At 41.9% G+C, this 27975-nt stretch overlaps 1 protein-coding gene across 1 annotated transcript; it reads right to left on the minus strand.

The window, feature by feature from the left end:
* Positions 1–2256: 2256 nt before the first annotated feature.
* itpkb (inositol-trisphosphate 3-kinase B) lies at positions 2257–27975 on the minus strand. Its single transcript, XM_061091914.1, has 12 exons — positions 27515–27975; positions 22910–23108; positions 22377–22536; positions 21754–22038; positions 19729–20667; positions 9078–9177; positions 8914–8951; positions 8592–8767; positions 7018–7222; positions 4791–4892; positions 4079–4150; positions 2257–3054 (listed from the first exon to the last, which is right to left on the minus strand). The coding sequence occupies exons 2-12, from the start codon at positions 22954–22956 to the stop codon at positions 2845–2847; spliced, it is 2334 nt and encodes a 777-aa protein (XP_060947897.1). The 5' UTR covers positions 22957–23108; positions 27515–27975; the 3' UTR covers positions 2257–2844.

The following is a 27975-nucleotide window of genomic DNA, read 5'->3' on the forward strand; positions in this document are numbered from 1 at the left end:
AAGGCAATGAGCTAGAAACACGTCGGGGTCTTTCTGTGTGTGATCAAATCCTGCTGATAACAGTAGTTTTTGTACCAGAGCCAAAATCCCCAAAACAGTATTATCAGGTGGAATGATTAAATATTAAGTTCAGGGGTTTGAATCCACAGTTCCACAGAACTTTGGACAGGATGGACTCTTATCCCCTCGACCTGTGGGACAATGAGCTTGTTGTCAGTGAAGATTATGAGGAGAAATGATCTATCAGGGCTGTAACGATTCTGAAAACGAGACCAAACCCGTTCCACAAACGTCCACATTCTAGTGTTAGGATACAGGACTGAAAACCCCCGACCCTCTGTCTCCACTTTAGCAACAGCCTGTTGAGCTCTTGTTTATTTATTGATGTAAAAATCTATTTAGAGTTAGGGCCACATGTATATTTACGTCTACTGCTCTACCAGATCTTTTATAGCCACCAAGGAGGTTATGTTTTTATACCTCGAAAGCAACTGCACGGATTTCTACCAAACTTGCTGGAAGAATTAACTTTTGATGGGATCTGGATCAGAGGTGGGATCCAAGATTGTTTTGGGTCTTTCCCACTTTCTCAAACACCATTTTCTCACAGAATAATTCATGGATCTTGATGATAAAAATCAGGCACATTAAGGGAACTGGTATTTATGAGTGTATGTGATCTGGTGCCTTGGCAGAGGAGTTTTAATTTAGAATCTTACCCTGGCGTAAAGCTAAGGTCTGCACTGTGGAGTTGGAGAATCGCCACACCCCTAATAGATAGATACATAGATAGATAGATAAATAGATCCCAAAGTCACACATGGAAGCAGGACCTTTCTCACCAGATACAAACTATTTTAAAGGACAATCCAAATAAATAGAAAAACCAAGAACAACATCCTACCTACTAAGAAACGACTCTTAAGTGCACATTGGGGAGCATAAGCAAACAACTAAGATGTTTGGTCTGAAAGGAACAGTTGGACATGTTGGCAAACACACTTGTTGTCTTTCTTGCTGAGGGTTTGTTTAGAAGGTTGAAACATTTCGCCCACAACGGTGGTGTCGATCTTTTTCTCATTTAACTCCCAACAAGAACGCTCACAAGTCCGTTTCCCAAAAATGTTGGACCATCTCTTTAAGAAGGCACTGCATGGACTATCATGTTCGTACAGTTCATCAAGAACCTGTTATAGTTAAGTTAGATTCTATGTGACTGGTTGAGTTCCCCATTACAGTAAATGGGTCACATCCTCTGATTGTTAATCAATCTATCATAGTCGTCCACAATGTCAGCAACCTGACTCCTACTGTTAAACATGCTTGAAGACAAAACAACACAACAGCCCAGGATTGAAAATGTCACAGTTTCCCATTAACAAAAAACAAACACAATATAATGTTATAAATAAAAACAAGATGAACTACAAAATTAAGATAGTATAATAAACATGCACCCAGGAACTGATCATTAAGACTATGACAATAACATCCAGAGACGTGTTTTCAGTTACTTGGCTTTGTAACGTCAAGGCACTGTATAGCTTAAATACGATTGTTCATGGCTGTGAGTGTTCCACAAATTTTGACTAAAGTCATGTTACATCGAAAACAAAAACCTACGTCTAAAATATTCAATCTTTCTGTACATCGTGAACAATCCCAACAACGTGTGAGGAGGGTGAAGAGTGTGTGGCCACAAACGTTCGATGTCTCCATTTGAAACAATGACTTCAACAACTGTCCGAAAACATAGACGACAAATCGACAGCGTCTAAACTCTGACTATGGCTTGAAAAAGAGACTAGTTTAGTTTAGTTGTAAAAACAAACCTAAAATCATGGTCTAATGCGTAACAACACATGCAACTGTACAGTCTCTAATGGTGTAAATATAATTACTGTACGTGTTTTTTTAAGAAACCGACATGAGCAGAGGATGTGTTTAACAAATGAAAAATAAAATGTATTACAGGTACACAGATTTAAGAGTGTAGCAGATTATACAAAGGTGCTGGGAACAAGGTTGTTATTTAAAATTCTTAATTGGCACTAAAAGTGTTGAACTCTTGCCATTTTAAAATCACTATGCAAACAGTTTTTATGGAATTGAAGCATCTGTCAAACTAGGATCACAAATTATGACAGAAGAATTGATTGTCAATTAAATATTTGAATATTTGAATTATAATTTACTTTGATATTTTACCACCTGGGGGCGCCACTGTTTAATCTTGCACAGTTGTTTAGAAGTCAGTTGATATTCTATATTTTTAATAGTGTCAAACAAATTCAATGAAAAGACAAAACATATCTTGATTTCTTTTAAAAATAAATATTTGTAACATGCTAAAAAAAATCTTAAAAGAAAAAATATGTCATGGGTTGAGACCCACATATGAGTTTAAAAGTAATGAGAGATTCATCACCCTTGAAAAACTTAGAATATATATAAACATAGAATAGTTCTTGCCTATTCCTTGAATTTGTATTGAGAACTATATAGAACATGAAAAATACACTTTTTCTCGCAGCAGTCATTTTAACCATATCCAGGAGAAGAAGCACATGTTGTGCATGCTGGCTCATGTATTACAGGGACAATGTTAATGTTACTGAGTGTTTCTGCTGTGACAATTTAAAATGTCTGCTGGAAAAACCCCTGAAGGCTGTGAATGGTGGAGATCCTCAACCTCCACTGGATAAGAATAAAGACAATGCATCCGTCAGTGAATCGGCCAGTGGCTGTTGTGGGATGATGTGTTTACCAACATGAGGACAAGTGTCTGAGAGCATCCACGTTGCTGTTGTGAGTCCAAATGTTCAATTCAAAACTCTTCAGACTTCAAGTCTCAGAGTTCAACATGGTTGAAATGATGTCCAACAAACTTTCAAGTCCAGAAAAGTAGCCATCTTCTCTGTTGCCCTCTTCCCACAACGCTCGGTGGGTGAGTTCTTCTCCGTCGGGGAGAGGCGTGGTTTTCCCAAAGTCAATCATCCAGACTTTGGCCCGCCCTTTACTGTCGTGAACGAATAACAAGGAGCTGCCGATCACCTGCAAGAAACACAAAGACGAGAAATAAATGCCGAACTGTATTTTTATTTTCCACTCCACATTGTTCGCTTCCTGTTTTCTGTGTTTTCTGTTTACATTCAAATGTACTGGTGTTGTATAATTGTGTGTGCGTGCAATTGTAAGTGTGAAACTGACTGTGTGGTCAGGACAGTTGCTGCCCAATTTCCATGACAAAGCCTGCTGTGTCTTGGTAGATGCAACACAAGGACTGGTGTGTTTGCAAGAGCAAGTCACTTTCACTAACTTACACTAAAATACTAAATTAGAGAATTAAAAGATGGATCAACAGTAAAAAATAAAGCAATGTTAGTTCTACAGAACATAGAAATTCTCACATAGGGGTTTAGTTTCAGCATCGATTTGAAAATGAGCGCATACTTCCACATTTCCACTCACGAGTGACTACAGCTAACGGTTAACATTTTTAAATATATGAATGTCATGAAGTAGAGACAACTCAAGCGGTTGATGCTATGAAAGCGTTGGTCCTGCAAGGTGCAAGATGGTTTTGAAACGCTGGCGCTATGAGGCTTGTTCAACCCATGAATGTAGATTTTTTTAGTGTGATATTACAACCAGCATTAATGTATTTCATCAAAGTACATTCATACCATTTAGTTTATGGCTCAAATAACCTATTTAAGGTTGCAAAAGGAGGGGCAAAGGGGCAGATCAAGGAATTTATTTTCCACTTTCTTTAACATTAGAAGATCTGGTATTTTTTTGACATTTTCTACAATTTCCAACGGAATAATTTATTGAAAAAATTATTATTATTGATTTCAGTTAAATTGAAGGGGACTGTTTGAACTTGGTAGACGTAGTATATGTGTTCTACTGAGAGCCATTCTAGTTCTTGACTTAAATTACGTTTATAAATTACAGATATGATCAGTTTTAAGTTAAAAGTAGACGTTTGTATTTGTAGTAGCACTATCATGAGCAGCAGCTGTACAGATAGCAGCGGTAAAACACGGTTCCAGTCACTGCACGTTGTCTTTACCTCGTGGGTTTTGAAGAACGGGGAGGTATCTAGAGTGTCTCTGATTTCGTTCAGCCTGGACAGATAACTATTCTGTAAAGAAAACACACAAAGTTTTAGTTTTTATTTTGATCACCAAGTTCTGCTCACTTCTGGGCTGCTGACAGATTCAACTTGAAAACTCCACAATAACTCAAGACATTTGATTTACAATTCTCCAAAATGTGCTAAATTCAAACAACTTCATGCCTGTTCATTTGATAATCTAAATAATCCGTTAAATCATTACACAAAAAAAAACACAATACACTCATGGTTTCATACACTTACAGTATGCATCTGAATGTTGTGTGTGTGTGTGTGTGTGTGTGTGTGTGTGTGTGTGTGTGTGTGTGTGTGTGTGTGTGTGTGTGTGTGTGTGTATGTGTGTGTGTGTGTGTGTGTGTGTGTGTGTGCGTGCGTGTGTGCATAGAAGCCCAAGGACTTCCCTTTTTGTTTGACCCTGGAAACATGAGGTCACGTTGTGCATCTATGAACACATGTTTCCATATGTGTGTGTATGGGTGTGTGTGTGTGTGTGTGTGTGTGTGTGTGTGTGTGTGTGTGTGTGTGTGTGTGTACGGTTCAACAAAGTTCCATTCCACATCTGTTTTTCAGTTCCATACAGTAGTCAAGGCCATTGACACACACACACACACACACAAAACATACAAACACACACACACACACTTACCAGAACGTCCTTATTTCCTTTGACAAAGTCTTGAAAAGCCGTAGTAACTTGCTCTCTCGTCTTTGTCTTCTTAAAATCTCTGTTCACTGTCCCGTCCTCCTTCTACAGAGGAGAGGAGGAGAGGAGAAGAGAGGAAGGAGACCATCAATGTGAGGACCAAAGTTATGCGACTTTATATTATATCTACAACTTCGAGGCTTCTGGTACCGATGGGAAGGATGGGGCTGAGGCAGAGGAAGGGAGGCGAGGAAGGAAAAGGGGCAGACGAGAGAATGGACAAAAAAAACAACAGGAAAAAAACAATGGGAGGAGGAAATGAAGTACAGAGGGAAATATATATTTAGTCTCTTAAAAGGAGGAAACCGTCCTTGAATACCGAGTCATACATATTTCCATCTCACAAGATTATTGTCATGACAGATTACTCAGATCACTGTGACAAAACTGTCAAGAAAGACCTTCCCATTTACCCAGAATTCCAGGTGATACATTGAAATCCTTGTTTGTCTAGGGCTGCAGGATATGAGGAAAACATGCGATGTGCGATAACGTTGTTGAATATCGCGATGACGATATGATTTGCGAAAAATAAACTTGAACAGTCCCTGGCTACGGACACAGAGACCACAGACAGTTCCACGGCCGGAAGAAGGCCACACCCCCCCCGCAGCGCCACCGGTTCCTGGGCAGACACCAGGGAGCCATGCAAAGCTCCACTAAGTCCACTCACTGTGTTAATTTGGGTCTTTTCACAGATTTTTGGACTGTGAAAAGTAATTTTTTTCCAGTTTTTAGCGGCTCTGTCAGTGATTTAAATCCTCTCTTGTGTCTCTGTCATTTGCGCCGTGTGCTGAGCCAACTGCGTCAAACCAAACGGAGCACGCTGCCATCTCCTCCAGCTCCATACGTTGCCTAAGTTTATAAATTCTGTGGTTTTTACTCAAACTGAGTTTATAAATGTGTCCGATTACACTGTCTGTGTGTGTGCGTGTGAGTGGGGGAGAGAGAGAGAGGAAAAGAGGGAGCGAGCTGCTGATGAATGCGCGCGCTGCTCTGAAGAATCAATCATTACGTGATGATCAGTGTTGATATTGTGGCGACAAACTAATAAACTGTTAAGCTGTAGAGAGTAAGAGACGTCAGCTGAGGGAGAGAGAGACGGAGTGAAGCGGCTCCGTCAAATCTCTGTATTCAAATTCTCAGTTTTCTCTCTATTCTCTTCTTAGTCTCTTCTTCTGTCTCAGTTTTTCCCGTCTTTTGTGATACGTCTATCGTGCACGTTGATATCTCGATAACGAGAGATGTTCTTATACATCGTTTCAGTATTTGAGGTGTAACACTATCCGTGGAAGTGCAGTAGATTAGCATCAGGAGCAGAACTAGCCGTGGAGGTCAAAACAGTTGGTGGGTTCACAGTGAAATAAATGAGCTTTTCCTATTGTGATGGCTGCCTGGCAACAAGGAACTATTTGAAGACAAAAGTATTTTTCCCCTTTATGGTTCAAGTCTGAGCACAACTCTCAAGTTCACACGCACGCACGCACGCACGCACGCACGCACGCACACACACACACACACACACACACACACACACACACACACACACACACACACACACACACACACACACACACACACACACACACACACACACACACACACACACACACACACACACACACACACACACACACACACACACACACACACACACACACACACACACACACACACACACACACACACACACAAGCTTTCATACCTAATAAACTAACAGATTTTCACATTAGATTTGAGCTAACAAGAGCTATACAGTGCACACACACAGACAGATAAAGACACACACGCACACACACACGCACACACACACACACACACACACGTGTCTCTGTGTGTGTTTTTGGGGATAACCTTTGGTGTCATGGCAACAGACCACCGGGAGGCCGTGAATGTCCTTATATAGCCACGACCCTCAAATAAAGACAGAGAGGGGGATTTGCGTGTGCATGTGTATGCAATGTCAGTCCCAGATGCCGAGGCCTATAGAGGTGCCACAAACAGGCTTCGTGTACGACAAAGGAGCTCATACACATTCATATACTTCAGAGGAAGTTTCTGCTCAAAACAGGAAGTCAGATCACGCCCCTGAAGGCCACATACACACCCACACACAGACACACACTGAACACCAGAAGAAAGAAGGGAAGGAAGGCTCGGTGAGTGTTACCTTGACTCCCTCTATCCTGAATCCCAGGGTGGCCGTGGAGCTTATGGTCTCTCTCCACTGCATGTATCTGGGTTTGGTCACCGCTTTCTGCTCGTTTTCCTCGAGTGTAGCCGCCGAAGGATCAACCTCGACCATTTTCTGATACATGTCAGGTCTAGGAGAAGGCTTCTTACGAGCCTTGGTCAGTTCTTCCTCAAGGTAGGTCCTGAAGCGAGGGAGAAGAAACAGGTGGTTCAGACAGAAGAGAAGGTGAGAAAGACGAGCGGAGAGGCTGAGAGAGCCGGGGCGATGTCTCTGCTCAAACAGCAGGTTACAGCTGTTAGCCAGCTGTAGGAATGTGTGAGAATCACAAATAATGTGACAGGGCAAGAAACGTGAGCGATGAGACGATTATATGGACTTTAAACAAATCCTCAAAGCCAAACATGCAGTCTTTAGGAGAGAGTTATTTGCACGGCGCACCTTTGACTAAAGGAAATTGCTGTATTTCCCACAGAGATTTGATGTGCAATGAGGGAGTAGAACCTCCCCCAACAGATTTCCACGGAACTTGGTGTGAGGATATGACGGTTATTTTGGTGCAGATCTGGATCAGGGAGCAGATCCAGAAAAACCTGATACAGGGCATTTTGACCATCTCACCAATGTCCCAGTGAATATAATGCATACATCTTAAATCTTTTTAGTCGAATTTGGTGTAAATCCAAATAGAAATCTGCATCTAGTAAATTTATGATGCATAACTGTACATAGGAGGTCAGTCCCTGCACTTTTCAACCTTCACCTATGGTCACAAGCTCTGGGTTGTAGAATACAAGCAGCCAAAATAAGTTTCCTCCGTCAGACAGGTGGGCCCAGCCTTACAGATAGGGTGAGGAGTTCAGACATGTGAAAGGTGTCAAACCACTGCTTCCTCGTGGACATTTGAGATGTTGTGAGAGATTTTACCTGGATTTAACTTCCAAACTAGAATGGCACTCAATAGAGTTCACTAAGAGCCAAACTTATGAAAACACATTTGTATTCACTATATCCAGATTGGTATTTAGATCTGCATCAAACTACACACACTGATAAATATCAGTGCCTTAAGTAAGTTAGATTTTTTTCATTAAGATCATTTTTTGCCAACATTTAAGACTTTAAGAAAAAACTAAAAGATTCCTGGATCTGCCCCCTGATCTGTATCCGTATAAAAACGTAATGGAATCTTTCTTAGGTAATGCCTCTTCCATCGCAAAAGATTTCATGGAAATTCGTTTAATCGTGCGTAAACCTGCGAACAAACAAACTAACTAACAAAGCGCAGATGAAAACATAACGTGGCGAAAAGAATAAAGTTCCTTCTTTGTGGATACGATGTTTTAAAATTTTATTTGATTAATTAAATTAAATGTTCCTCTTTGCTGTGAGAAAAATAACTCAAAACAGCTTGTTTCATAATTAAAGTCACCTGGTATAAGACCTAAACGTCAAGCCAAACTGTATGAGTCAGCAGAGCTCCTCCATCTTCTCACTGACTACTCAGCTGGCTGAAGAGTAACATGAAGCTGTCTGACGGGATGTTTTCTCACCTCACTCCCATTTTACAGTCCATCACACATGGAAAGTCGAACTCGGCCAGCAGATCCTCCATCTGGTTGTACTTCTGGCCGTCCTTCTCTACATCTCCATGGTAACCAGGGACGTACGGGCGCAGCACGTCCCTCATCAGGAGGGACAAGCAGCGCTGCTCACATTCACAGTGTTTCTACAGAACAGCATCAACAAGTTGTCATCGTTATTACGTAGCCTTGGCTGCACTTGTTCAGTGTCAGGATGTAGACAGAATGTAAATGGATTTATTTTCTGTGCAATGACAAAGAAGGGTGTGATTGATGGGAAAGTTTGACTCACTTTTAAAATGCGGCCGTTGGCTCCCGCCTTGAAACTCCCTGTAAAAACAAACTCTTTTACTGTGGAGTCACTGCAGGGCCCTTATTTCTCTTCGGCTGAACCTTAAACACATTTTTTTTATATACTTGAAACTTGTTATTTGTGTGTCTGTGTGCCCACAATACCTGCGTGCCCTGCCAGTTGTATCCAGGGATATTTCTTCTTGAAGGACATAACAAACGGAGACCAGTGGACCATGTTCTTAATCTTCTTCCAAGACTTGTGCTACGAACAGAAACATAAGAAATTATCCTTCAGTGATGAACCCCTAACCCTATCCATCCATCCATGCATTATCTATGCCCCTTATTAGTTGAGTGTTGCAATGTGGTGAGACGTGGCACACCCTGGACAGGTCACCAGAGTTTTTGCATGCTTTGTAAAATGTGAATTTAGGTAAGTCTCCTAAATGCTAACTCTGTCAGCATTCATCTAAAGCATCTAGATGATTTCACTGTTAAAACACAAAAGTGGAGCATCGGTGACCCTGGGGGTTCTGTCCTCAATCTCGCTCTGTCTGGCTCTCCCACACTCTTTCCAACTGAACTCAGGATCAAGCTGGGGTTTCCCCTGGTAACAAACACACACACACAGACACACACACAGACACACTCATGTTTGTATTTCTTATTCTCATTGAGGACAATCAATGACATAATACATTCCCTAGCCCATAACTCTAACATTAATTATCCAAACTAAATGTCTAACCCTAACCTAGACCCAATTGTTACCCTAACCCTAAACCCAAGCCTCAAACAGCCCTTTGAAAAATAGAGGACCGGTCAAAATGTCCTCACTTTCCCAAAATGTCCTCGCTCTGTAAGGTCGATCCTTAAAATGGTCCTCAAAAGCACACACACACACAAATACACATACACACAAACACACATACACAAACACACACCCATATACACACAAAGAGAGTGAATGTTTCCCCAAAGGCTCTCTCTGTCCCTGGCAGGGACACATTGAACTGCGGGACTCCTGCCATACACTCAAACAAACACTCTGCCATTCACAAAAAGATAATCCCCCGACAACAAATTCAATGGCCGGAGAGAGATATTTTCTTTGGTGGACGACAGCCCTTAACTGCAACGAAGGAGGAGAAAAGTTCTGTAAAAAGATTTCAATTTTGACATAATGAGATGAGCAAAAACATAAGGTGCAAGTTAATTCTTTAAATGGAGCACTCTCTGTTGTCCCTTAATTTCCTGAGATAAATATCCCTCTTATCCCTTTGAGCATGAACATTCTCCTGAACTTTCTTATAAGTAGATTTAGAAAACATGTGCTAATTTTGCTGCATGTTGCAACACCAAGATACAATAAATCACTATCTGACTGAATAAAATATTCATAATGATGTTTTCTGCCTGCAGCATTTTTAGATGGAAAATTCCAGATGTTCTGTGGGTTCAAACAGTGCCTCGCTTTGCTGCAGCGTAACCGATGGTGACCAGCGGAGGAGAGGAGAGGAGAGAACGAGGAAAGGAGAGGAGAGGACGAGGAGAGGAGGATGAGATAAGAGAAAAGAGGAGAGAAAAGAGGAGAGAAAAGAGACCATAGAAGGAGATATATAACCCTTGTCACATTATCTGGATCAGCTGATAGCATGACTATCTATGGTTAGATGTGCGCACACACACACACACACAAAGTCACATGAGGGTTTTTTCTCTGACCCAGTGGAGGATAGAGAAAAAAACACGTGTACAGAACACATGTTGGAAACTAACTCTGGGGTAGGTGGTGGGTCAGCTGAGATGAGTGGCTTGACCCTGTGATATCATTGGGTTTATTAGGATTTGTCTTATTGAACGGAACAACCGCAAGACGCACATCAAATTAAAAGACTACAAATCCTTTGACATGCTATGGTTCGGCTCGTATTAAAACAGAATTCTTTCTTTGCAAATTCAGAATCAAAAACGAAGGTTCAATATTTTCTGAAAGTGAGATGACGGCAGCCTGGAGGCAAAAGGCAATTGATCTACAACAATCCTCATCTTCATCCCCTGAGCAAATGGTCAATCGTAAATGGTTTTGTATCTATAAAGCTCTTTCTATTCTCGATGAACACTGAAAGCTCTTTACAGTACAGTTTTTACATTCACCCAGTCACACACACATTCGCACAGTGCATTTATTAGCAGCACTTTGTTGTTCTATGAGGGGCAATTCAGGGATCAGCATCTTGCCCAAGGACACTTCGGCATGCAGATGGGTCAGACTGGGGATCGAACTGCCAACCCTAAGGGTGGATGACGACTCTACCCCAAAACCATCTTTGTATTCTCTTGTTCAGAGCCATTTTCTGCTTTGATGTTGTTTTACAGTTTTAATACAGGTTAAGAAACAAAGCTTCTAAGGAAATTCACACAACACATCTCTATCACGACTGTCGGTTGTGGTTACAGGAAATGCAAGACTGATTGAGCTTTTTCAGACCACCAGAGAGACAAAATAAATTGAAACGAATGGTATTCCCCTCTCTCATTTTTTCCCCCACCATCTTTAGTCAGTTAGCGAGAGTAGAAAGAGTATCAGGCTACGGCTTGGTAAGCAGCCAGGGCCTGTGCTTTCTCCACCAACTCAGACTGTCATCCATCGGCCGTGATGCCCACTTATAGCTGGTGTGTGTGTGTGTGTGTGTGTGTGTGTGTGTGTGTGTGTGTGTGTGTGTGTGTGTGTGTGTGTGTGTGTGTGTGTGTGTGTGTGTGTGTGTGTGTGTGTGTGTGTGTGTGTGTGTGCGTGTGTGTGTGTGTGTGTGTGTTTAAGAGAGGGGGAGAGATGTGGAGGGCAAGTAAGAGAAAGTCTGGACTACTTCAAGTGTGAGTAATTCCAGCCGTTGTCTGGGTTTGTAGCTTTAGGAGCTGGAGACATTAAAACGCAATCAGACGAGGGCAGGAGAGGAGACGACAAGAGAAGGGGGCGGTGGGTTTATGTCTAGCTTAAAAAAAAAAAAGAAACACTAAAGGCCTCAACTATCACGTTGATGTTAGCAGTGTTATTATAGCTTAATAAACTCTGAGAATAAAGCTGTCTAGCATCCCTAAACAAGGACTAAATCGACGGATTAAAAGCATTCGGCGACAGTAAAGGCAAGTCAAGGTAACGCTGGCAGAGTAGGTGACGGTACCTGGAGGTGGCTGGTGCGCAGGTGGATGACGGTAATGATACAAATGGCTCCGACCGACACAACAACGCTCATCAATGAATAGAGCCACGACGACCACATGGTGACATGGGTTGTCAGTCAGCCGGGGAGTCTGATGGTCTGTGCAGCTCTCAGTCCCTCTCTGCAACCTCGGCCTCGCACAATCCCGATTTTCATTTGTGTGTGTGTGTGTGTGTTTGTTTGTGTCGGAGTGTGCGGCGGAAAAAACAATTGTGGAGAATTTGATTGGCAAAACAGGAGACAAACATCATCTGGGCATGCAAATCTCTGCACAGGTCACAGCGTTTGGAAGACGCAGATGGAGCCAAGTGTGTGTGAGTGGGTGCACGAGTGTGAAAGGGAAATGAAAATGTGAGGACTTTGTGGAAAAAGGAAACAAAATATGCACTATTATTTGAGTGTGTGTGATTGTTTGTGTTTTTCGGGTACAAGAGCGTCAAAGAGAAGAAAAGTGTGAAGCCGCAATGTTTCACGTCAGCCTCTGCTTCACTGCCATAAAAACTACAGTCGGGCACATAGGGATTGAACATGAATATGATAACAGTGATATAATATTTTTACAGCTGGCAGATGCGTCAATTACATTTTGAAAGCCTGTGAAAAACAATTAGCATGAATGAGTCAAAATGCGTGACATGTACACGTATTAGTCGAAGTTCTCATAGATATCAGTTCTGTATCAGTATGTTTCTATTGTTTTCATGCATTATTCTCTAGGATGTTGGTGAAAATGGCAGAAGATCCATGGGTCCACCCTCGCAATCTTATCAGCTCCATGTTTTTCCTCGACCGGTTCCCCACACTGTCTTCAAGTTTCAATAAAATCAGTTCAGTAGTCTTTGTGTAATTCTATTAACAGACTAATAGCATGAAAATATGACCTCAATGGCAAAGGTAATAATGGATCTATGTTGATCTATTAATCAGTTGCTTGTTTCAACACTAATCTGCATTGTCCTCCATAACATCAGTGAGTATATCCCTAACAGTCAACGTAAAGTCTATGGGCAATATTAATTCCTGCCTATTACAAAAAACTGTTTTGACAGACTCGAAGATCATCTGTGTTACATGATTCATCACAGCCACCATATTGCTTTTCTTCTGTACATTTAGTGTCAGTGTTTGAGTGTTTTTCCACATTAGTGTGTGCATTATGTTTTACACTATCAATCATCAGGAACCCACAGGAGGAAATGGACGTCTCGGCGGGAAAAAAAACATTCCTCAAAACAAGCAGTTCAGAATTAATCTCCTGCAGCTGCATGGGTGTTCAAGTGCTAAGTGTTCGTGCATGTCTCTTTGTCAATAAGATTTTAATTTGTCCAGTTTGTAATTTAAATATTATGGAAACAAATTACAAATCTTTTAATTAGCAAAGCCGCACATGAAGCTGAAAAACAACTCAAGGAGGTGTTTGAGTTGGCAAATTCCATCAAAGTCTCTGAGTCTCTTTTTCATCTTTTTTCTGGCTCGTTGCTCTGCGGCTGTCTCTCTGACTCCCTCTCTCTCCCCCCCGTCTCTCCTATCTCTGCCCCCAGACGAGCTGGATGACAAGAGGACAGCAGGAAAAACAGTAAAGTTTCCATTGAGAGAGAGAGAGAGAGAGAGAGAGAGAGAGAGAGAGAGAGAGAGAGAGAGAGAGAGAGAGAGAGAGAGAGAGAGAGAGAGAGAGAGAGAGAGAGAGAGAGAGAGAGAGAGAGAGAGAGAGAGAGGAAATGGTAAGCGAAGGAACTTCTTGCAGACAGGAAGTTGGGGGGGGGGGGGTGCCGCTTGCCTCAGCGACAGTATTTTCCACATCCTCCGCTGACTACAAACAAAAGAGAAAAGAAGAAAAAAAAAAAGAAGGCCTTGCCCTCTGTAAACAACAGAAGAAGCTCGGAGGGGAAAAAAAGAAGCCCTGAGGCAAAGAGTTTTTATTGGCTGCATCATGTGTTTTTTCAGCACACACATTTGCAGACAGGGTTTACGACAACATGCGTGTACAGAAGTTTTATAACAAAACAAATTGTGCAATCATCCGAATCATTTGCATTGCAAAAGAAAGGGGTTAACCACAAACAAAATGCATCAGACGTATGGAAATTTGAGGATTTCTTTTGACCCTGAGAACTCGGGTTACACATGGCGACCATGTATCACTCATTAGCACGCAGGAAAGGAGTGAAAGGAGGCTGAGAGTGGAGAGAAGGGGCAAGGGGGAAAAAATCTTGGGCAAAGGGTAACTCTGGGTTACAAGTGTGCAGTGTGCAAAGGCAGGGGAAACACTGATGCATGCTGATGTTTTCAACAGAGGAAGCTACGAGCCCGATATCGCTCACCACAAGGTCCCCTCACAGATACAAATACACTGCAACTGTCTGAATCTGCAAAGTTGAGACTGGAGGACTCACACCAAAACATCACGCCGAGACAAAATTAAACTGCAGGGAGTGTGATGCAAGGCAAAACAACATGCTTAGAGAGTGCATGATTAATTTCTATAGCAACCAGGGCTGGCCAGTGGAAAATTAGCTCTGCGAAATTGTCAGCTACACAAAAGGCCTGAAAAAAAGAAAAATGTAAAAAAAAAGGAAAGTGTAAGACGTTTGTGATGTGGCTGTTCAGATACGTTGGAACTAGACAAACTGTTGTCTGCTAAGGAAGAGTTGTTTCCAACGTCGTCTCTGAAACACCCCGATTCTTACTAGACAGTGGTGAGCTTGCAAACTAACAGGCAAAAAAAGTATAAACATGTAAAAGTGAAAAAAAATCTAATCTATAAAAACAAATCAATTACCAGTATTGTTTTAAAGCTATTCCTTTCGGAGCTGGATCTCCATGCTATCATTACATCCCCTTTTTGGAGTTCACGCATAACATTGAGGTTTCCCCCGTTACGACTGTGAAACCAAGTGAAACCAAGTGAAACCACACATCAATTCTGCACTGGATTCAACTCTAAAGATTTGCTTTGAGCCAAAATGTCAGCTTCAGTAACGTCAGGCTGCCCTCGCTCCTCCATGGCCGGGGCAACTCTGACACAGCACATGCACATGCACACAGACACACACAGACACACACACAGACACACACACACTTTCACAGACGAGCTAGCACAGAAACACCAAATAAAGAATTGACCGGTGTTTCCCCTCTCATAGTAAACCAAGTCGGCACACGCACACACGCACGCACAAACAGGAATTGGACACACACCGATAAACTTGCAGACTTTCTGTCACACGCACACACACACACACACACACTCACACATACAGCTGTGAGAGGGAAACTCGGGGTTTGACGTCACAGGGTTGCTAGGCAACAAGCCGCCGTGGTGGTGAAGATTTTCCACTGCAGTACAAACAGTGTGTGTGTGTGTGTGTCTCAGTATATGTGTGTGTGTGTGTGTGAGAGAGATAGTCTGTGCTGACCCACTTGGGTTACAGTAATGAATTGTCGGCCAGTGCAAAAACAATTCATCTGTTGCTGGAGATTAATTAAGTTTCAGAGTTTTCAGAGCTTAACGGACGGTGAAACTGAAATAGTGATGTTGGGGTCAGGTCACAAAAAGGGCTGTGAGACACTAAGTTGTGTTCGTGAGTGAAAATATGCTTCTGTGTGTACACTGTTGCTTGTGTGTGTTGTGTTTGTGTGTAAACTATTAACTATGCTGTTCTGTAGAAGCAAACAAGCCAAAGCTGTACGGTGGTGTGCACAGAGGGTGTGTCAGTATCAGCATGTGTGTATGTGTGCGTGGGTGTGTGTGTGTGTTTTGAGAAGAATGGCTGTAGACTTCATTCCAGAAGACGCATCAGTTTATATAATGGACCTGTTTATTTAATGAATGAATCCTTCCCTGGACCAGAGTTCCTTTGAAATGTGTCCAACGCTGTAATGCTTTACTTACAGTAAAGACGCAGTGAGTAACAACAAACTTCCTGCATCATTTTAAGAACCATCGTCATAAGTCCTGCCCCACCTCCACTCCGCTGTAGCTTCCAACTCGTGTCAGTCTTTCACTGAAAGCATGATGCCGGAGTTTTCTGAGCATCGTCTCGGTTTAAACAAACCACAGCAACCACAAGGTTTGTATTAGAAGAATAATCAAAGCTTTATTTGTTAATGTGTACAAAGTTCTGAGAATTACTTTAGATCTACAACTGACAATCGACTGAGAATTAAGAGAAATGACCTCACCAATGTAATGCCAACATAAATTGCAATTATGCAATGCCAAATTAAAGACCGAATTTCTGAATGAGGATTGAATTTATTGTGATAACAAACATTCAATAGTTATAAGCTGGAACCAGTATGTTACTTGATCTTTACAAAAAAGTGAATTGAATTGAATTTTTTCAAATTTTCCTCATCCACACAGATGTTTTGATAAAGTTTTGTTTAGTCATTTAAATTGTCAGACTTTCGATCCTGTCTTAAATCCTACAATTGTAACATTCTTTTATATCACCATGGTTGATAATATAGCTGAGAGTTTTTCAATTGTTTCAGATGTGTTGGTGTGGGTGTGGAAGCTTTAAGATCAATTTCTCAGAGAAGCAAACAGCTGAGTATCACCTCTACTGGCAGGTTCTTTTCATTCCACAGACGTCAACTGATATTTTAGAGAAAAAAAAGAAAAAAACAGATGCCAATCTATCGCAGGTGCCCTTTTGCAAGCAATTCGCCCCGAACTAGAAAAACACTGACATCACATATGTGCCTTCTTGCCTTGGAAATTTGCCCAACAGTCAAAAGATCAGCCAGTTACTGTCTATATATGGCGGTGCTCAGGTCCCAGCCTCCAGCAGTTAAACATGAACCCTTCTGAAAAAGAATTAGTTGATTTAATCCCGTACTAATGGCCATAACAATAAGCACGTGTTTGACTGTGACAGAGGAACATTACTGTGAATGGTGAAGTCAGTCAAATGCATCCACAATGAACTCTGGGATACAAGCTGTAAACCTCTGAGCATGATGAATGTACTCTGCAGGAGGCTTTGGGTTTATAGCTTTTCTATTTTTCATCAAGTGTCCTTAATTTCCTTAACCTTTTAAACACTGATGTATATGTGAGTAATCGCATAGGAGCTAAACTTAACCAACTGTGTATTGCCAGGTTTATTCCCATGCTGTGTCATCCCCAGGACACAGCCTGGGCTTATGGGAGTTGTTGTCTTTGCAGACCAAAAAATCAACCGCGACCTGGTGCAAATACTGTTCACGGATGAGGTCATGTATTAAAGTTTTGATCCCGTTACGCAGCAAACGGCAATGGTTAATCGTGACCAATACAAAGGATAGAAGGAAAAAGCAGCTAACTTGATAAGGTTTACGTTGAGAGTTATAGGAAAGATGGACAAAGCCACGGGTAAAGAGGATATGACTAAATGAAAAGCGACCAAAAGGAAACGCCCCATTACCTTGAATGAAACTGTTGATTTCTCTCGGGTTGAACAATTTCAACAAGTCAACACAATATAAAAAATACGTTGAGTTGTTTTTAGACATTCCAATGAAGACTTGTTATTATATCTTTATATGTCTGAGAGAATGACATATGTCCTGTCGCTCCTGTGATAAAAGCCATGAGAAGATGCAACTTGTCTCCTTTACGTCATTATAAAGACAACAAGGCTGCAGTAAATATTGAACAACATGTCCCTGCTCTTTCTTTCTCTCACACTCTATTCTTCTCTCCGTCTCCGTCTCTCAGTATCACTCCTCTTCTCCCTCTTCTCGCTCCTACATACCTCCCACACGAGCGAGCATGCTTTATGTGTTTCTGCATGTTTGCCTCTTGCAGACACACGCACACACACACACACACACACACACAGAACACCACAGGCGTCCTTAAACTACACGGATCAGGAACTGTGACAAGCTACAGACAAGAACATGAATAACCAACATGTTTGACATGTATGTGCTGTGCCGGGGCTCAACCAGGCTTTCACTATAAACCCTCTCCTGTCACCTGCAGCTTCCATCAGGAGCTTCTGTCTCCTGCATAAAGCGAAGGAAAAAAATCCTGGAAATATGCAAAGAGGGACACAAACACTATTCAAATTCACAGCCAAAGTATTTTAAACAAATTGTGTGTCATCTGTGTCCCAAGGGAGAGCAGGGACTTTGATTCAGGGTTGAATCATTCGAATATAGATGCAGGAAATCTGCATCCATCAACAAATTAATCTTGAGTAGATTGGCCTGCTATGTATTCTACTTGAATTGCAGTCGTCTTTGCTGCTGCTGCTCATAGTAAAATCTGAAAATGTTGATTGCCGGGCGAGTATCTGAATGTGTTTTAAACTCATACAATATTCATGCAGACTCGAATTATACAGTTCAAACATGAACACTTAAATTCCAGGGAGAAAAACCTTTCTGTAGCAAGAAGTCATGGAAAAAGAAAGAGTGTTAACACAATGTTCAGATACACTTTTAAAATCAGTTATACAAACCTGCATTAAATCCAATGTTTCAAAGCAGAAGTGAGATGGCATCTTGAACTTATGCTGGCTACAAATGAAAACACATTCAACCCACCTACACACAAACCCAAACAGGTCTCAGCCATCTCTTTGAACTGCATCCAAATGCAGGCAAAGCTTAAGTGTGTGTGACTGGCAAATTCTCTTGCTTTCCCTTTTTCTATCACCGGCAGTATCTTTCTCTGTCACACACACACACACCCTTCCATTAACCACACGTTGCAAAAAAACAACAACAACACACACCTACACACACACACACACACACACACACACACACACACACACACACACAGGTCATGGCACAGAGCGAGCTTTGTTACTGTGAATGTCAACCATTACTAAGGAAGAGAGAGCGCAGGCCAATTTGCCACAGGATCACCCGCCAACATGCACGGGCACATTCAAACACACGACTCGCATATACACACTGCCAGACACACATTCTGAGGTGCAATTGATAAGAGAGACCTATGTCAAGACAAATCCTTTCTCAGATCTTCACCAATTGGCTGCAAAATCAGCTTCTACGGCTGCAGTTCCTATATTTGGACATTTGATACCTGACTTTTGTAAAACTGCTCAAATTATTTTAGGTTACAGGACGTCACGGCTTCCTCCCACTGAGTGTATGGAGCCCTCTGTCCGTTCTCTGCGTTTATTTCATCCACGTTTGTTCCTGTCTTCTGAAAGCTAACAAAAATGTTTGGAACAGACTAAATAGAGTAGTGCCAACTTGCCAAGGCAAAATGTTGGGGGGAGGGGGGCAGTGTTGCCAATTGTTCCACGTGAGACGATCATCGGACACCAGGAAGAAATTTCAACAATGGAGGAAGTGGAGAGACTTTGAGAGTGTGTGAGATACTACAGATTTCTTCATAATGTTACTTCTGCCGGGCACAGGGACAAACAAGATGGGTAATAGTCCGGTCTACTGGTGGCTCTGGGGGAAAGCTGAAATCTGTAGGCTTTATGGATGAATCTCTGTACTAAATTTCACGATAATCCATATCCGGATATTTCAGTTTGGATCAGATGTAATTAATCTATTTCCATGTGAAAAACAGTTACTGCCATTCATCGCACTAACACACGCACTCTACTTACTGCTTTCTGTTGAGAACTGAGGACTACAGGGTTGAGGAGCTGCTCCCCTTTCTCTGTATCACTGGAAATATCCTCCTCCGACTCCTCCCAAGACGAGGAGAACCCGGCCGACGAGGCGGAGGAGGACGAAAGCTTCCTGAGGGAGCGTGTGGAGAAGTTTGGGACCGGGCTGGAACCGGGACTTGGGGTGCAGCATATTCCCTGGTCTGAGCCGGGGCCATCGGAAGCTTGAAGCTGGCTGTCTAATCCGTGGTCGGTTATTATGACTGCAGGGATGGAGGGAGAGTGGTTGTAGGTCTGATCGGCCATGTCCAAACAACGGGAGCTCTTACTGCTCTGCGCCTCACCCAAAGCGGCGGTTTCAGGGTTAACCTCCGGCCTGTTTGCCTCTGTGTGGAGCATCTCGGGACACAGCCGGTTCTCTTTCTCATCTCTCACCTCTTCCTCTGTCCGTTCGCTTTCAACTTCCAGAATTTGTTGGTTTTCTCCCGCCCCTCTGGCTTTTTCTCCCTCATTTGCTCCCAGAATTACTCCCTCCTGTTTCTCCGGGTCTGTTTTTGCATTTGGGTCGAACGCCTCAAGGGAACCCTGAACAACAAACCCATCTAAGCGAGGAGTTTGCATCACCGTTTCTGAAAGGCGGCCATTTAGACCAACCAGCGTCTTATTCTCAGTGTTCATTTTTGTAGCAGGGCTGTCGTTCCGTTCCCCTTCTCTCCTTTCTCCCGCCGTTACTTCTTCTCCCTTTTCTCCCCCATTTTGGACAACAGAGGGACTCTCTTGCGGCTGGGTCATTGGGCATGTAAGAGCGGTGTTCCCTTGGCCGGGATGTGATGTTGATCGTCTCGGAGATCGAGGGCTGCGCTGGAGCTCGTTGTTAAGCACCTGGGCACGAATCCCGGAAATGTGGGCCTCGAAAATGCCAACTTTTCCCCTGACCTGAAAGACACATAGAGAATTATTGTAGAGACACAACTGCTGTTTCTGGCGTTTTCCCTTGTTTGGCAATAAAAGAGACTGTTTTGAAAAAAAAAGAACAGTTGGAAGGACAGAAACTCTGTCTGCAGTTCTACAGAAAGTATGTAACTAAAATTAAAGTATGTAACTAAAATTAAATCAATTAACCCGAACTATAATGTAATAAACATATCTGTCTAGCAGTTCCAGGAATTCCAAAGTCTGTCTGTCTGTATACCTCACATATCTTGAGAATGGGTCATCTTATCAGCTTCACGCTTGGATGAACAGACGACCAGCGCTCTGTCGCAGCAGCTCCTCAACTCACTCACATAAGTGGCATTGTCAATCATGACAACAGCATGTTCACGACAATGGGGGCATTCATGACAACGGAACAGATTCTCCCAGTTCTGTGTTCTGTGTACTGAGTTGAGCTCCACTGAACTTTCGATAAAAAGGTGAACAGCTCTTTGTGCAGCAGTGGGGGGGCAGCTGCAGGGTTCTGTGGTCCTGCAGCCGGTCTGAATTACTGCAGGTCGTTTTTACAGTTTCAGAAAGAAAGTTGCAACCAGCATCACCACAGGAAAAGAAAACAACCCATTCCAAACAGGCATTTTTTGAACAGGCACTGCCCTACTTAATATTATTCAATATTTCAATGAAGACTATTGGAAATTATTATTAACATTACAAAAGTTCAAACAATCCAGGCCTCATTAAAAAGTCACATGAACTTGATTACACGAGTTTCCACGATAGTAAAACTTCAAATGACATTAAAATCTACCAGCATTCATACAAACCTGCTGTAAAAGGCACAGCTGGGTGTGAAATAAACTGGTTTACCGTGATTTGATCCTGCTCAGCTTTCAAAGCTTGACTGACAGTTGTGTTTTGGGATCATCACACGCGAGCTTGGTGAGAGTTGCTGTTCTTACTGGCCCAGTAAATTGAGATAAAGTAGGAAATCCTATGGAGTTTGCTCAGTGATTGTATGTTTAGATAAAGCCTGATGTTGTAGAGAGTAAGACAGACACATAGGAGTAGAGAAGTGTATAGACGAACCTCAACGTTCTGCAGCTCTCGGCTGATTTGCAGCAGCTGCGCTTGGCGTCTCCTCTCCTCTCGCTTGCCCCCCTCTCCCGACTCTCCTCCCCTCTCGTCCAGCCCGTCTCCTTCCCTGCTCTCCTCACCGCCGGACGAACTCAGGCGTCGGACCCGCTGGCCCACATTGACTCCTAGAAGCTCCGGGCTCCGCGGGGATGGGGAGCGAGCACGAGGGGAGGGGCTTGGGCAGAGCGAGGATGGAGTGGGAAGGGCAAAGGTTTGACCGAGGGGTGGGGGGCTCGTCTAGCAGACAGACAGGAAAGAAATTATTCATTCATATCAACTGACATGTGCAATTTAAACAAAGTATATATGGTGTGACAGTACAGCACATATATTGAAATATTGAAATTGCATGGATAGAATTAAATAAATTTAACAACTAATAAAGGCTGGCCTGTATTTCACACTAAGCTAGATCGCAAAAGAACCAAAAAGAAAACCTCAGTCACTTACTGTAGTTTGAGTATTACAAATATAAAAGACATACGTAGTTACTTTACTTCAGCACAGATAATGACGAACTGGAAAATGTCTGATGATTAAATGTGTGATAGTTAAGGTGAAGGTGATTAAGATACCCCGGGGCTGGAAGGGCTGGTGGGGTTGTAGAGACCTCCACCCAGTAGCTGGCAGAAGGGGCTTCGATCTGGAACCGGCAGCACCGGTCGGGCGACGGGGCTGGTTCTAGCTCGGGAGGTGGTACTAGGGGGGCCTGACTGGGTGTGAAACTGATTACTGCTGCAAAGAGGAGAGGACAAAATGCACAAATATTAAACCTATATATATATAAAATGGCAGTAAGTTTTATATAAAATGTTACAATGTTATTGTCCTTTTAAAAGAGGCCATGTCTAAGCGATAGGACTGGGAATTAATCACATGGGCCATATGTAATCTGATTATGATAAACTAGCGTCAAAGCTTGGATTGCAGATAAAAGACTACACTTTTATGCAATCCTTAAAAAAAAATGTTATGACTGTAATGTAAACATCCAACAAAGCTTTCTTAATCCCTCTCTAGTGTATTAAAAATAAAGCCCAGTCCGACCATAAGAAGCAAACATATTTAAAGCATTTCCACAACTAAAGCTCTAAAAACAACGACTGACCTGTTCATGACTCCTAGGACGTTCAGGTTCAGGGCAGAGGCTGCCATCCCCACGGCCAGGCCAGGGGCTTAGAGTGTTGGGTACACATCTAACAATCTGCCCTAACGCGGCAGGGAGGTCTGGAGATCAGCTTTCAGTTTTTCCTCTGCATTCAGTCCGCAGCTGGAGCTCCACACGGCCAGAAAATCTGTGCCCACCACTGGAAAATGAAAAAGAGGCCAGGAAAGTTATACAATAATGTGCCTGTCGGAGTATTTAAAGACAGTGAGGCAAATTGACTGGAAAGTTGGTAGAGTGAGTTTCAAGACACTTGGAACAGACACTGGAAGTCCATCATGGAAAAGGAGATTATTCACTTTGTCCTGCTGTTATCCCAAAATAAAAGATATCATTGTTCATACCAGGAATAAAACTAAAGAAATGTCAAGTCAGCCAGCGAGATGGAGAGGGGGAGAGTGGTGGATAAGGTAATGGTGAGGTAATGCTTCACTAGAAATAGTTTCATGTCTCCTCTTTCAATGTTCCATAAAAGCAGAGATTTTTTTACAATGCTTATTTGAATGATACAGCTGTTTATAAGAGCCTTCTCAGCTGTAGTCATCTTCCTTCCTATCCAACCAGACTGTCTTTGAAACTCCTTGATAAACGTTTTTCTCTCGTTTCAACACATCTAACATGTCTTTATTGTAAAAGACCCAGCAAGACAGTGGTCGAGGTTCAGCTTGAACAAACTCTCATCGTCCTCTTTTAAGGTAATGTTCTTTCTGGGAGAAAGTGAATGAGGGAGGCAGATGCAAAAGAGCAAGAAAATGAGGCAAAGACGCTGTGAGACAAACACATAAAACCAGTTGCAGCAGAAGTAAACACAGAAGAAGAAGAAATGCTACAGAATCTCCTCAACCTTTGTACTTAGATTCAAGTTATTCTTTGTGCTTAAGGAGAGGTGCTTGTGCTTTTCTTCAAACATGTATGCAGAACATTGGTAGCTGCTTTATTAGCGTGGAACAATTTGCTTCTGGGTTTTCCGTGAAGCCGTAGCCATAGTGTTCTTGTCAGTCACATTCAGGAACCAAAACTCGTCATTTTGACCCCTGAATCAAAACGTTACTCCAACCTTACTGCAAATCAAAATGTCACATTCAGGCTCCAGTAATAATGCAACTGAATGCAGTTGATGATCCTCATTTTTGTGCGTTTAGTGATTAGGTTCATTTTCTATGTGTTCATGAGCAAGAGCAAGAGGTTGTAGAATTCTAAGTTCTGAAAATAGAATTCACTGTGCTATGGAAGCGGAGCTAACAGCTTGTGTGTGATACTCAGAGATCGACAGTGCTTAGAAACTCATATTCCAATAAAGAGTTTGCAGATTGCAAATTCATTCAAAGCATTAAGAGTCCAATTCTTTCCATTTCTTACACTCCACTGTTACTTTAACTCTCTTAATTCTTATATTATATGTATACTTTTTCAACTCTCTGTGTTACTCTTTTTCATTTATTTTTTAAAAGCTTCATTTTTGTATCGTCTTATGTTGATTTTACAATTTGTCGTGATGACATTTATATCTTTCTAAATTTTGAATTCCCTTGTTGTATAAAGTGTGCTGTACAAATAAACTTTACTTGCCTGAAAATATGTTTCATTTAACGTGTAACTTGAATAGCACTCATAACATCCTCGTTGGAGGTAAAAAGCATGAGCAAGATGCTAATTAGCTTTGTGCAGTTTTTATAATATGAACTTACAATGGACAGTCATCCTCTCATCATTCGGGAAAACACTGAGATTGTTCTTGTGTTTTCAGGCTACTGTTAAGTATTCCAGTAAACTGCTGTTGAAATGTGTTGCATCTGATTCAGTTCATTCACTATCAAACATAGTAGAGATGTCACGTATTTATTTACCACAATGTGATCACTTCTGTTTTGCAAGGCGAAACTAAACTGGAGCAAGAGGTTTTGAAGTGGTTTTCCAGCTCAGACCTCCAGTTTGTTCAAACATACCAGTGGCCTTGTCATGTGCTGAGCTTCCAGCAAAAGGTCCTGGGACGTGTTCCGATTGCACTTAAGACATTGGGCCAAGAACTACGGGGGTAAACATGGGATTTCCTTGTTGGGGGAGTGACGCAGAGAGACAGAGGCAGGAAACCGTCGTGGCTCAAAAGTGCTGCTTCTTTCACACTGCATAATCACTTCTCCACGCTCATAAGATGTAAACAACCAAAAAGATTCAAAGAAAGAAAAACAAGCAAAGGCCACAAGTGGATGATGGTGGTCTGAGAGAGAGAGAGAGAGAGAGAGAGAGAGAGAGAGAGAGAGAAGGAGAGGGAAAAACAGGGACAAAAAGAGAGAGAGGGAGCGCAGGAGAGGACTGAGAGAGCTGGGTGAAGGAATAAAGAGCGAGAGAGAGGAAAGAGAGGTGTATTCAGGCTATTTTGGTTCAGTTGTCTATTCTGAGTCTTTCATGCAGAAGTGGTGGATTTACTTTCTGTGTAATGGCTCAGTTGTTGCAGTAGAACAGCCCCAGCCACCAGAAACTGTTTAACTACATCACAAAGACCTTTTTTTCTCTCTCTGTTCACTGAAGAACTATTTTCCCACAGAGAAATCTCCAAAGTTTCACAGAATATAACATATAAAAAAGGGTTTAAACTGAGATGTTCCTCAACACTATAGGCTAAGCTTTAAAGTCAATCTTACAATTTAGGGTTCCTCATTAGGGCTTAGAACAATAGGGCCAAATACAACAGAGAATATTAATTTCACTGCTGCAGCTTTGAAACGGGTGCAGTATATTTCTTGGACATAGAGTAAAAGAGACAGGCGTTAGAAAAGCTGCAAACAAATGTATATGTCCACCTCCCTTTTAAATAATAGCATTTTCGATTAAGATAACTTGATGACATCCCAACATTATTATTCAGACATTACATCGTATTAACCCCAAACAACAACAGCCATGAGGCAGGGAAACGAAGCATCACTCTATCCATGACTGTGCTGATGTGTCATAATCACAAACCAAAAAGAAAATACTCTCCTCAGCAGAACAAAAGTGGCAACTGCGATAAAAACGGAACAAAATATAAATAATCACTGGAATAACTGCAGATATTCTAACTAGCTCAAAGTGTTGTGTGTTTCAGTGCAGCCCAATGTCAGATTGAGTGGGACTGTGTGATTATTCAAACTGTCCACTTGCCTACACAAGTGGGCAACAAACCTACGTACAGTACACGGAATAAAAAAACAACTCACATGACTAGAACGTTTGGAAGAAGTTGAAGATTGTTACTTGAAATCTACAGAGATTTGATTAATATTACATGATGTGAATTTCTCTCTCTGGGAGTATTACATTACATCAAGTCATTTTTTTTATGTGATTATTACATCATTGTTAGCATAGTTTATTATAAATAAAGCTCAACAGATCTGTCTGGTAATAAAACCATATCACAAGAAGCTCTGGAAACTTGACTATAATCACATTATAAAAAATTTACAGCCACTACAACAGAGGATTTCCATGTCGCTCATTCTAATTAGATGGCCTAAATGAAAATAAAGGTTAAAGCTCAGGGGTTACAAAAATGGAGAAAGCGGCACACACAAAAAGGATTATAGAGCTGCAGCAACATGGTCAATCAATTAATTTTTCGCTTATTGACAGAAAAGTAATCTGTAACTGTTATGATTATTATTTCCAAGTAATTTTTTTTAAGTTAATAATAGAAAAAAAATGGAATGTTCCTTCTTCTCCAGTATGATGATGTGCTTTTTTTCCTCTAATGTGAACTACAAGTGAATGTTTGAGACAATTGGATGGACAAAACAAGCAGACATCTCATGACATCTGTAAAGAATGTGAAGGACATTTTATAGATTGACACAAATAAATTATGAGTAATGGAGAATAGGGCTGGGTGGTAAACAATGTAAACAATTATTGTGATGAAGTCTTTTACATTTATACATATATGTGATGATATTTTTTTATAAACTTTATTTTAATCTCAATAACATTAGTGGCTGTACGCCTGGCTCTAATCAAGAAAAACAACCAGCAGATTGTTTCTTAATGCAAATTATTATTCCTTGGGGCCTTCAAAACAATGTAATCTAATTACCTAGTCCTAACGATGCAAATGTGTCCCTGCAGCTGCTCCTGTTTTGGCTGTGCGTGGCTGCAAGTTGGAAAAAAAAATAAACAATTTGTTGAGTCTATTAAAGTCATGGTGTCTCCTCCTGTTTTCTGTCTTTTAGGAGCAAACTGCCAAAAAACCTTGGCTCGGCTGAGGGGAGAATTTGCAGAAAATCAGGAAAAACCTGAGCTTTCAGTTATTTGAAAGTAAATATTGGAGTTCAGTCCCCCCCCGCCTCCCAGCTGAAAGCTCACCGAGATAAGATGAGGTGTTGGAAATGATAAACTCCTCTGATGGCTCAGGTTTCCACACATAGTACAAGACAAAGAGCAGGTCTATCAAACACCTCCTGCTGCTGCTGCCTCTGCATGTGCACCACAGGCGCGTACTGGGAAAGTTTCATACACTTCACTGAACTTTATCCAGAAAGACAAGGACCTGGAGGAGCTGGTGTTTCTTACCTGAGCCTCGTCCCCCTGCAGAGCTTCTTCTCCTTCTTCTCCTTCTCTTTACTGGTGTGAGTGATGTTGGAGGCAGGAACCAAAATAACCCGCGGGGCCACTCTTCTCTTTCGGTCTAGTTCACCAGCAGCATCTCACTCTCTCCTTCTCACTCGGCCCTTTTCTCCCATTATAAACAGAAGGATAAACTGGTTTCGACGCTGCTGTAGGGTTCTTCTGACTTCTTCTTCTTCTTCTCCTCCTCCACAGAAGATTTCAAAATGTCTCTCTCTCTCTCTCTCCAGCAACTCGTCTCTTCTCTTCTCTCTCTCTCTCTCTCTCTCTGGGGTGAACTTCGGAGGGGGTCGGAGCCGAGCCGAGCCGAGAGGTCCTGTCCCACTCGGGTCCCACTTTGTTCTCTGGAGAAATAAAGTTGTTGTTTTTTGTTTTCTTTACCGGAGTTTTCTGTTGACACGAGCCGC

Source organism: Limanda limanda, chromosome 18, assembly GCF_963576545.1.
Source record: "Limanda limanda chromosome 18, fLimLim1.1, whole genome shotgun sequence".
Taxonomy (NCBI): Eukaryota; Metazoa; Chordata; class Actinopteri; order Pleuronectiformes; family Pleuronectidae; genus Limanda; species Limanda limanda.

Bases quoted from the DNA above. Each gene is read 5' to 3' on its own strand.
- itpkb (XM_061091914.1), bottom strand. From the start codon at position 22,956: ATGGCAGCCTCTGCCCTGAACCTGAACGTCCTAGGAGTCATGAACAG. The intron at 7,223-8,591 runs GTGAGAAAACAT...CCCTCGCTTCAG, and splicing joins GACTGTAAAATGGGAGTGAG to GACCTACCTTGAGGAAGAAC. The intron at 4,151-4,790 runs GTAAGTGTGTGT...TTTTCTTTACAG, and splicing joins AAGGAAATAAGGACGTTCTG to AATAGTTATCTGTCCAGGCT.